This window comes from Acanthochromis polyacanthus, chromosome 23 (assembly GCF_021347895.1).
Source record: "Acanthochromis polyacanthus isolate Apoly-LR-REF ecotype Palm Island chromosome 23, KAUST_Apoly_ChrSc, whole genome shotgun sequence".
NCBI lineage: Eukaryota > Metazoa > Chordata > Actinopteri > Pomacentridae > Acanthochromis > Acanthochromis polyacanthus.
In genome coordinates, this window is record NC_067135.1 from 8,188,992 (window position 1) to 8,199,657 (window position 10,666).

The following is a 10,666-nucleotide window of genomic DNA, read 5'->3' on the forward strand; positions in this document are numbered from 1 at the left end:
ATGAGCAGTGAGAGGGATGGCAAAATGCAGTCCAGTACTTTATATGTTACATACATTGACCTAATTATTGAAATATTAAAGTTAAGACCCTACAACATCACTACTACTGTACTACTACTACTACTACACAAATTGTGTATCCCAAATTGCGTTTATTAAATTTAATTAACATTTTATTATTTTTTATTAATATTATAATAAACCGAACTATAGTTATATTATATTATATTATATTATATTATATTATATTATATTATATTATATTATATTATATTATATTATATTATATTATATTATATTATATATTGTGACAAGCAACAAGCTGGATTGTGATTGGCTGACTGAATCTGTATTGGCGTTTTGATTGGACAGCCGACCAGCGGGATGGGTGCTCCCATTGGCCAGCTCCGACGCGGGTTCTGTGCGCTGATTGGTTGAGTTTACGGATTGTAGAGTCCGGCAAAGTGTCGAACTGAAGAAGACTGAGGTGAAGAGGAAGTAGTTTTTAAAATGGAAAGGCAGTGAATCGTCCTCCAAGTTCGTGCAGCTGAACGAAGGCAGACGGTGAGCGGAGTTTGATCCCGTCCTACCGGAGCACCGAAGCACTCCGTGTTTGTTTACAAGCAGCTTCGCCTGCAGTGACCGATAACGTTATTTGTTAATCCGTGTGCGGTGGGAAGACAGGCTCAGTCAGAGAGAGAGGCGCCCCGGCGCTGCTTTAGCATGTTTTAGCCGCCAGTTGTGTTGTTTACTATCAAACAGCGACAACGTGAGCATAAAGTAGCTGTCAGTGTGGTAAGTTTAACAGTGTGACAGTCAGAGAGGAGCAGCTCGTCGGTCCCTCGCTCCGTGCGGCTTCAATTGTTAGCTAGGATTACACTTGACTTCACTGTGCTGTGTTTGCCGCTAAATTTGAAAGGAAATGCAACAGAGAGCCTCGGTTAACTCTGGGAGGGTTTGTAAGTAAATTAATATGCAGTGTAACGGGTTTCAGAGTGGTTTTGGCTCTTTATTTTAGCCTGAAAACAACCGTCAGACTCATACCGTTGACGATTTTACTGTATGACATCACTGAAGCGGCCAGACGTCAAGCGGGACACAGTGAAGCAGGACTTCCGGTACAAAAACACAATAAAAGACGTTCTAAAAGAAGATCCCAAAAGTTAGAGGAATATAAATGTAGTATTTTGTTGGTAATTATTTTTTGGACGTTTTATAATGTAATGTAATTAGGTAAATTTTGTAAATTTCGCCATTTCGTCAGTGAATTCTTAGTAACTTCCGGTCCCGTGTTGTGCTTTTTTAACTTGACAGATTAGGGAAGCCACACGGTAGCTCGGTGTCCCGGTCTGCTACCCCTCCAATTCTGATCATCTGAGCAACACAGTGAGCTTTTTTTTTTTTTTTTTTTTTTTTTGTCAGATTGTTTTTTTTTCTCTTACCGTTAGCCACGAACAAATCTCTGATTTACCAACAGAATGATGTGTTTTGTATGCTGGCTGCTTTTTTCCTCTTCTTAAAAATAGAAACCTCCAAATAATAGTACCTCCAGATAAACCAGTTTGATTAAAAAAATAAATAAGAATGACTGTGGGTCCATATCATGTTTTCTTTTTGCATAACACTGCAAATATGATACAAATGGAGATGTGTGGATGTCACTTTTGAAATATAATTTATAATTAAACATTTTGTGAGACAAAATATGGGTTCACAATAAAAATGCTTAGTGCAGTTTTCATTTTAAAACATTTGGATATTAATATAAATGTATATTGTGCTGGTGAAATCCTCTTAAATTGATATATGTCATTTAATAATAGAACTATTTTGTGATGTAATTTTCTGTCAAATGAATTGAGGAGGTGTACACTGACAAAATAAATAGATGAGAAAATCATACTGTGATTATGTAGTCAAGTATCACACTCAAAAAAACAGATACAATAAATTCAGAACTGGTTATTAGCTCTGTATTCTGATACAAGACAAACTTAGTGTCTCATGATATATATTCTTATGATTTGTGTTCTTTTTGTGGGTTCATTTTTTACCCTCCACCCATATGCTTTTTAGTAGACTTTCCATCTTTGCGTTTCCAGCCCGTCATGCCCGCCCAACCCCCTGTGAGGGAGCTGGAGGAGGAGATGGAGGCCAAAGGAGAGTCGCAGCTCCCTGAGGCCAACGGAGAGGTGGAGGAGCCGAGAGAGAACGAGGGCCGAGGAGGCGGGGGAGGCGAGGAGACCATGGAGGAAAGCATGGAGGAGAGGGACAGCGACCTGGAGGAGAGTGAGGAGGAAGAAGAGGAGGAGGAGGAGGAAGAGGAGAGCTCAGGTAAAAATCCAAGTTGTTTCGGTTTCTTTGAGGCTCAAATGCAGGAAGAGAGATGGAGCACCACAGCCTCTATGCCGAGCACACCTAGTAGAAACAGAAAGGATGGGGAGAGGAGGCATTCTCTGGAGCTCTGCGGGCCTGACACAAATATCCAGCTAACCGCTTTGCTTTTTATCTGAAGTCAAACAACAAGAGGAAAAAGCTACAATCTCTGTGACTTTTAACTGTTTTGGTGTTTTTCCTCCTGTCCTATGTGAAGAGATGGACGATGAAGACTGCGAGCGGAGGAGAGGAGAATGTCTCGATGAGATGTTGGATCTGGAGAAACAATTCCAGGAGCTGAAAGAGAAGTAATTAAAACAATGCGCATAGATATGAAACTCTTGCTTCCATTTTTTTTTCCCACTGCTGTGCTTTGAAGTCAGTCATATTAGGAACGGAAGATGAAAAGAGGGATAATGTGACGCTGCTGTGTGATTGCAGGTTGTTTCGGGAGCGACTGAACCAGATGAAGGTGAAGCTGGACGAGGTGCTGACGGGGAAAGCCGGAGAGTACAGAGAACCGCTGGCAGCGCTACAGAACAGCATGCAGATACGAACACAAGTGGCCGGTAAAGAAACGCCCTCCAAGTTTGGGCCTTTTTCATCATATTTGAATTAGTACGCACAGATAAAGGTGATTCTTTGAGTCATATTAATCATTTAAATACTTAAAAAACAGATAAGTTGCATGGAAAAAGTAGGTAACCTTCAAATCCATAACATTAGAGTCGGTTGTACCAGATTAGTGGTTAGACCCAGTGTGGTGACATAAAGCCAAGATCTAAAAAGCTCTCTAATGGCTTCAGAAAAAAAAGCTTCTGGATGCCTTTGAGCCTCTCAAAAGGGATTAAAAATATCTCCTAAGTATGTGAAATAAATCACTCCATGGTAGGACCTCAAGGCTGACTGATGCAAAAAAAAAAAAAAAAGATGCCGTGCTGCATCTACAATGAGACAGAAGCTCCACAAATCTGACCTGCATGTGAGGCGTATCTGGAAAAAGCCTTTGGTGTCCAAAAAACATGAGAGAAAAACTACATTTTACCTGTAAGTTGAGCTGTTTGACTGCAGGAATAGCAGACATGATTGGTGCAGGCTGGAGGCGGAAACGTTCTGCTTTGGGGTTTCTTATAGTCACTGATTCAGTTCTGCATCATATTAGAGATAAAGATGAACCAGAAGCGGACCTTTAACCATCGTGTCGTCCTGCGGGTCAAAATTGACCTGATTTAAAGTTAGAAAGTGTGAGGGGAAAAAATATATTCACAGTGAAACTTCTGATGTCCACGTTTTCAACATCTTTGGGAAATCTTTGAACTTTTTTTGTGGGAAAAAAGAAATGTTAGCAAAAAAATGTTTGTTAAGAACATTCACAAAAAAATCAACCCAAATCCAGCGGATTTTTGTTGATTATTTTTTGTGTGAATGTTGTTAAAGAAAATATTACAAGTTTTACTGATATATTTGTAATCACTTTAGATATTTTTAGGATTTTTTTTAAAGATTTTATTCATTTTTTGAAAATATTTGCAAGAATTGTTCTGCCATATTTGGGGGATTTAAAAAAAAAAAAAAAAAACTTTTCAGAGAAACTTTTAAGAAATTGTTGAAATTTTCTTCCTGAAGGTTTTGCAAATTTTCAGAAATTTGGGGATTTTTTTTATTTTTTTTGCTGAATTTTGGGATTTTTTTCAGACGAGGAAACAATATTTTTGGTGCCCGTAGATGAGGACAACAGGAGGGTTAAACAGGAAAACAATCCTAAGGACCTGAACAGAATGACCCAGAATGAGTCAAAGCACCGATTTGGGGGATTTCAAATAGGCAGTAAATCTAATTAAAAAAAAACTCAAACATTTTAATGGAATTTTGCTCAGAGGTGATTGAAAAATTGAACCAGCTGAAATCAAAAGTGGTGGACAATCTTGCAAAACATCTCCAAGAAGTTAATTTAACAACTGTTCATTTTTGTTGAATAAAACGTCCCTTTCCTTTATCTGTTGGCACTAATTCATTATGTCAAAAAAAAGCAACTTCTACAGAAAAAAATGTGGCGCAATGGATTAAAGTTAAAGAAAAACTATATTTTCTTCATCTTCTTTTAGTAATTCTTTCATGAAACAATGAGCAAACAGCCTTTGTGTAATGATGAAGGATCATTTGTTCGCCGACGTGATGAAATGAGGTCGTAAGTTTACGGCATGTTTTTCTCCAACTTGAACTATTTGATCGTACAGAGCAGAAAAATGTCCACTTCTCGTGCTGTGACTCCTCTTGCCACTGGGTGGAGTTCTGTACCTGACAGACACTGTGGATGCTGCTACATCTAAATCTCTGCAACCTAAATGCAAACTCTCTGAAGCCATTTTTTAAATCACAGGTTAGAGTATGGATATGGATTCTGCTCTATGGGGCGCGTTGACAAGCGCTAAAGTGGCGTCCAGCTGAGCCAAAAGTGGTGTTTTAAAAGGCTCAGACTTAATGACACCTCAGCACAAGCTAGACAGTGTCAGCACACGCTAATGGTGCAGCAGCGCACGTAATGCATGTAATTAATAATTAAAAGGGTCTTTGAACAGATTGAATCCTCGAGGACTTTTGTCTGAGTGGTCGGTGTTCGGACAGAATAGATGGTGGTAGAAGGAGGTCGTTAGTCTTTAACGTGGTGTGTTATTGTGTTGTTCTGCAGGAGTGTACAGAGAGCTGTGTCTGCAGGTGATCAAACACAAGCATGAATGTGAAGTACAAGGAGCGAGGCAACACCTGGAGGTAAAACCAGCACGCACTTTGAAGTATCGCATTAGAAGGAAAATGGCAAAAAGGATTCAAAATTTTGCAAAACTGTTTCTATGCTGACTAGAAATGGTTGTTTCAAAAAAGAGTTAATACACATAATCGGACATGAGAAGTCCTTATTCAAATGAAACGTGGCCCTAATAATTAGAACTTTCCTGGTTGGAAACGGTTCCTGAAGATTCCAGGGTTTGGTTTCGTCTTCGTCAAAGTTTCTTAGCAGTTTGCAGCCACCTTGTTTAGCTTCTTCTACTCTATTTATTACAGCTATTTGCATTGTTTTTTTTGCAAAATGTGCTTGTTATGTATGTCCACACTGTTAAAAAATGTCTATAAAATGCGTTGATTCCTTTGAACCATTGTTGTTGAAAAGTGTGTGTGTGTGTGTGTGTGTGTGTGTGTGTGTGTGTGTGTGTGTGTGTGTGTGTGTGTGTGTGTGTGTGTGTGTGTGTGTGTGTGTGTGTGTGTGTGTGTGTGTGTGTGTGTGTGTGTGTGTGTGTGTGTGTGTGTGTGTGTGTGTGTGTGCTGCAGAGTGAGCGGACGTTGCTGTTTGATGCCATGAAGTCGGAGCTGCTGGAGAAGATTAGAAGACTGGAGGAGGACAGACAGAATATAGACCTCACCTCAGGTAATTACAGCATTTTTAGTCTGGTTGATTTAGGGAATAAAATGAATGTTTTGTATGAATCCTAGCAGCTACGTAAGCCTCAATTCAAAGCCAATGAGGGCATACTGATGCAGGTGTATTAGTTTACACTCTGGCCATTGCACTGCGTTTTCTAGTGAAATCAGAGTCCAAAATCCTGCTTCTTGATACATGATTTATTGCTTGCTGTTAATGATCTTCTACTGGTTAAATGCAATAATCCATACCCCATCCATAGTTCACGTTGCGGCCTTCCTAGGATCTTTCTGCATGGAGTCTGCATGTTCTCGCTGTGCATGTGTGGGTTTCCTCCCACAGACGTGCTGAGGTTAAATGATTATTCTGAATATGCCCGTAGGTGTGAGTGTGATTGTTTGTCCGGCTTTAACCCTCCTGTTGTCCTGCGGGTCAAATTGACCCGTTTTAAAGTTTGAAAATGTGGAAAAAATAAATATTTTCACAGTGAAACTTCTAGATTTTCAACATTTTTGATAAATTTTTGAACATTTTTGGTGCAAAAAAAGAAATGATAAAAAAAGGTTTCTTTAAGAACATTCAGAAAAAGAGTTTATATAATATTAAATGAACCTTTACGCTGCTCTTCTGTATTCTTCTCTTTCCAGAGTGGAGCGATGAGATTAGGGGCAAGAAGTGCAAAAGAAAGAACCTGCTGGGTCGGTCGGAGAAGAAAAAGAAAGTGGCTCTTGTTTCAGGTAAAACTGCCTTGTGCTGTATTACAGTCTGCATCCTGATAAACGTGCATGTCCAGATGATTTAAAACCACTGACTCTGTGCCGCAGGGCCTTTCATCGTCTACATGCTGAGAGACATCGACATCCTTGAAGACTGGACTGCTATCAAGAAGGTAAGAAGTAACTGTTTTGGGGTATTTACATCAGATTCCTGGATGCCACCACACATCTTTTAAGACTTTGTTGTTGTTTTCCAGGCAAAAGCAGCACTGTCACCACTAAAGAAGAAAGTTGAAAGTAAGCCTGCTCCTACCATACACTGTTAAAATGGCAAACTGCACTGCTGTTTCCTCTGATCGATCCCCCTTGTGTCTTTCAGAGCGGTGATAACAGGAGGAATCCAGCAGCAAAAACACCAAACTGAACTCTCACACTCACATTCCCGGCTCCTTCCACTAACCGTTCCCACTGAAACCCAGCAGACTGTTGACTCGTTGTTTTTTGCGCCTTTGACACCAACTGCCAACCATCTTACTGCTTGTTTGTTATCTATTGCTATTTAAAAATGCGTTCTTAATGATATGACAACCATGTATTTATAGAATGATTTATAATGCTGAATAAAGATGGACTCTTTTATGACACAAGCTTTCTGTTTTGATCTCTTGTGATTGTTGGGGACTTTTTTGTGTGAAATGAATCTCTGAACTTCCACTGCTTTTGCCTTTGGATAAAAGTTAGTCTCCGTGTTTACTGTGGTTTCTTCTGTAGCCTAGCCATGCTACACCCATGTTTCTGACGGCACAAGGTTTCTCGGGAAGCTCGACAGGGAGGGAGGCGGGCTAAAAGGTTGTCTATCAAATCCCTCTGCAGCAATTGGGTAGGTATACAACCAATCAACGCAACGAATAGGCTGACGTGGTTCCGAGAGCACCGGCGGATTGTGGCTAAGTCCCATTAGCTTCCCAACCAACTGGTATATTAAGGATTTGCCATATCCCGTCGGCATAAGTCCAAATACGTCTTTCTTCTCAATGAAACACTTCAGTGCCGTCCTTTGTTTATCTTTCAAGTTGAATTTTAGCTTCAAATCTTTAAGGGCTGTGTCCAAAGCCGAGTGGAAAGATAACTGTTTATTGTGCGCCGGTTGTTTGTCAGAATCGTCACGCCTCTGTCGTCACTTCGTTACGCCCGCCTTCTGACTCTACACTTCATGGTGATTGATCCGGCCAGTTTTAGGAGAATCCAGCCTCGAGCCTTATGGAGGGTAACTAGACCCACCCTGGCAGAGAATTAAATTCGTTGCCGTGGGTTGTCTAGCGCGGCTAGGCTATTTCTTCTGTGCTTCATCATCAGAAATTCAATCCAGCCAAAGGTGCAAAAACCCTCATCGTGACACATCCTTTCTCGAAACTCTTTTAGCAGAGGTACAACTTTAACTTTTGCAACACTCGTTGCATCTGTAGGGTTTTTCTGTTATGGGAACATGATGTAATTTCAACTCTGCTTGCAAAATAACTTCCCCTACAGCAGTTGGAGCTGCAGAGTTCTCCTAATGTGATTAAAAGGTAGTCCCCTCTATAGCAGCTGTTCTTAAGCAGTGATGTCATACCTTTCCAGATGTGCACATGGGCAGCTTTAGTTGTTGGTATAGTACTTTATACTTAATGTCGATTGGCGTTGTTGTGTTCCCATTTGCAAGCTATGGCCCTTGTGTATTCATCACATTGAAACAAATTTTGTCCTGTACCTAGATATGTATACTTCTCAAGGTTCCATTCACTGGAAGCTGATGAGCAGAACTCCACCATCCAAAGCACAAATTAAAAATACTTTACACCACTTTAGCTGATGATGTGAGCACTCGGTACGATGTGATGCTGCACCTGAAAGGAAAGTCGTGGCTGTGTGGCGACAAAAGGGAAATAGATTCTGCACTTTTTGTCCATCCATACAAATTGAAATCCTTGGATGCTGAAAGTGAAATAAAGCCGAGTGACCTTTTTTTTTTTTTTTAATCCTGTTTTTCTTTTGGCTAAATTTGTGGCCTTGAAAAAATTCAGTTCATCTTGATTTCCGTTCACCAGTTTTTGTTCATGATCTAAAGCAAAAAAAAAAAAGTTAGATTTGTGCTTACCCTTACACATCAACAAATGCATTTTTTTCTTGATTTAAGAGGTCCTCCTGTTATCACTCTTTCCATGAACAGTAGAGTTTTTACATCAAGATATTAAGAGATTGTATGAACAGGATTAGAGTAGGGAGACCAGAGTGTGTTTGGAAAGTGTTTATTTGACAGGAAGAGGTGAAATTCATGTGCGTATTTGCAGTTAAATGATTCACATAGCAGCAAAATATAGATAATATAAGATATTGATAAAGTGCATTTGTTTTCCACTTCTGTCAACTCTCATATAAGCTACACACAGTTTCTCTTAGGTCTCTTTTTTCTCACAAAAACATGAAGACAACTATCATGAATAATATTCTGTCCTAAACTACATTCTCCGTCCTCTTTGCTGTTTTAATTTTCCCTCCTTTTGTGGCAGAGATCGACAACAATTCACCACGCCTCCCCTCGTCTCATCTCAGAGATGCTTGCTGAGTTTTCGCGCCTGCCTCTCTCTGGCTTCGAAGGCGGCTTTGGTGTCCAAGAGCTCGTCCAGCTGCCGACGGATCCTCGCCATGTCGAGCTGGGCGGTCTCGCACTGCTCCCTCAGCGACGCCGACTCCATCCTGAGCTGCGTGGCGGCCATTGACAGATGCTCGCTGCGTTCTCGACACTGCATCTGCATCCTCTTGGCGTCGGCCAGCAGCGACTCCACGCTCACGGCCACCGAGTCGCACTGGTCATGAGACATTTCCTGGTCAGAGGCAGAGGTCAGAGGTCACACATGTGAGCAGACGGATGATTGAAAGAGAGCCTTACAACAGCCAGCTGAAGGGCTCTTCCCGATTCAAATTTGAGATTTAGGGACTCTTTTCTGCTCGCTGTAGTTTTGATCTGATTTGGCGGTAAACTAAAGCTCTCCTGCCAAAAAAGCAGATGAAGTGAATCAATAGCTGGCTGACAGAAGTCCAGCGCAGATCAACAGGTTTAAAACAGAACATTTGATCTGTGGAGAGTGAAGTAGCTTAAAGAGGCTTATCATGGCTTAGCTCAGTCTACACTGTCCACCGCTCTTCTCTCTGTTTCTCTTTTATCCTTACACCAACACAATCTCTCTTTTTCTGATGCTTTTTTAAAAAACTTCATCCCTCTTTGCACCCATTTATAACCACACATTCTTCTAATGTGCACCTAATAAGCAGCGTGTGATGATGTCTCACCATAGTCTCCAAAGTCAAACTGATCTCGAGCCTTGTTGTCTTCTTCTGAGACTCGAGTTTAAGGCAGTCCTCGCTGTTCTCCAGAGTGTTCTTCCTCTCCCCTCCGTGTTCTTGATGGATTTCCTTTGTAAATGCAAAAAGCCGGCGTGCTCCTTTATTCCTCTCCGTTCTCCGTCCCCATGCGTGTCCCTCTTTCTAGCCTCGCCGCTGCTTTCTTTCTCTCTTCACCGAGGATTATTTCCTACCTCAGGGCTCAGTTAAGGTCAGATAATCCACGCAGATTAGACAGTGAAGGAAGGAGAGGTGTTGTGTTGTGTGGCTGCAGTAAGCTCATTTGGTCTATTTTGATCTGGCAGGTAACAGCTGATTCAGTTATGAGCGTCAATTTGGGTCAACTGCCGATATTTTTTTAGCCACGTTAGCTAACGAAGCAATATTTCTTCTGCATTTTTGCAGCCAAATCGTAATAAATGATTATTTTAAGATGTAATGGTGAGATTTGAACTTATTCTGCATTTATTTTGAGAAGTGTGATGAAACTATAGTAAATGAGGACAGCTTTATTGGGAATTCAGCTGTATTAAAATGTAAAAATGAGCCCAGAGAGTAGGAGAGAAGCAATCAGATGTAAAGTGACCAAGTTTGAAGCACAGAAGGAAACATAAAAATGCTTTAACCAACACAATCCTTGTTTATTAGTTTCAAATTGGTGTCTGAATGTTTCAACAGGTGTGCAATCAAAGCTAATGCTAACATTATCCACCGTAGCCACATGAGATTTTTACTGTTGTTATGGTGAAATCAGTAATAAAAGTAATCCACTGGATCT

At 40.7% G+C, this 10,666-nt stretch overlaps 1 protein-coding gene across 2 annotated transcripts; it reads left to right on the forward strand.

Moving 5' to 3' along the window:
* Positions 1 to 430: 430 nt before the first annotated feature.
* brms1 (BRMS1 transcriptional repressor and anoikis regulator) lies at positions 431 to 7,154 on the forward strand. 2 transcript variants are annotated; one of them, XM_022210317.2, is made up of 11 exons: positions 431 to 564; positions 1,315 to 1,386; positions 2,103 to 2,334; positions 2,594 to 2,684; positions 2,818 to 2,945; positions 5,066 to 5,145; positions 5,701 to 5,797; positions 6,439 to 6,528; positions 6,616 to 6,680; positions 6,765 to 6,804; positions 6,887 to 7,154. In XM_022210317.2, the coding sequence occupies exons 3-11, from the start codon at positions 2,109 to 2,111 to the stop codon at positions 6,892 to 6,894; spliced, it is 825 nt and encodes a 274-aa protein (XP_022066009.1). In that variant the 5' UTR covers positions 431 to 564; positions 1,315 to 1,386; positions 2,103 to 2,108; the 3' UTR covers positions 6,895 to 7,154. The 2 variants fall into 2 exon arrangements, with proteins under 2 accessions (XP_022066009.1, XP_022066001.1); XM_022210309.2 differs by lacking the exon at positions 1,315 to 1,386.
* The last annotated feature ends 3,512 nt before the right edge of the window (positions 7,155 to 10,666 follow it).

What these genes read in the sequence shown, in the direction of transcription:
- brms1 (XM_022210317.2), top strand. Translation starts at nt 2,109, where the DNA reads ATGCCCGCCCAACCCCCTGTGAGGGAGCTGGAGGAGGAGATGGAGGCC. An exon ending in GAAAGTGGCTCTTGTTTCAG is followed by an intron (nt 6,529 to 6,615) that starts GTAAAACTGCCT and finishes TCTGTGCCGCAG; the next exon opens with GGCCTTTCATCGTCTACATG. An exon ending in ACTGGACTGCTATCAAGAAG is followed by an intron (nt 6,681 to 6,764) that starts GTAAGAAGTAAC and finishes GTTGTTTTCCAG; the next exon opens with GCAAAAGCAGCACTGTCACC.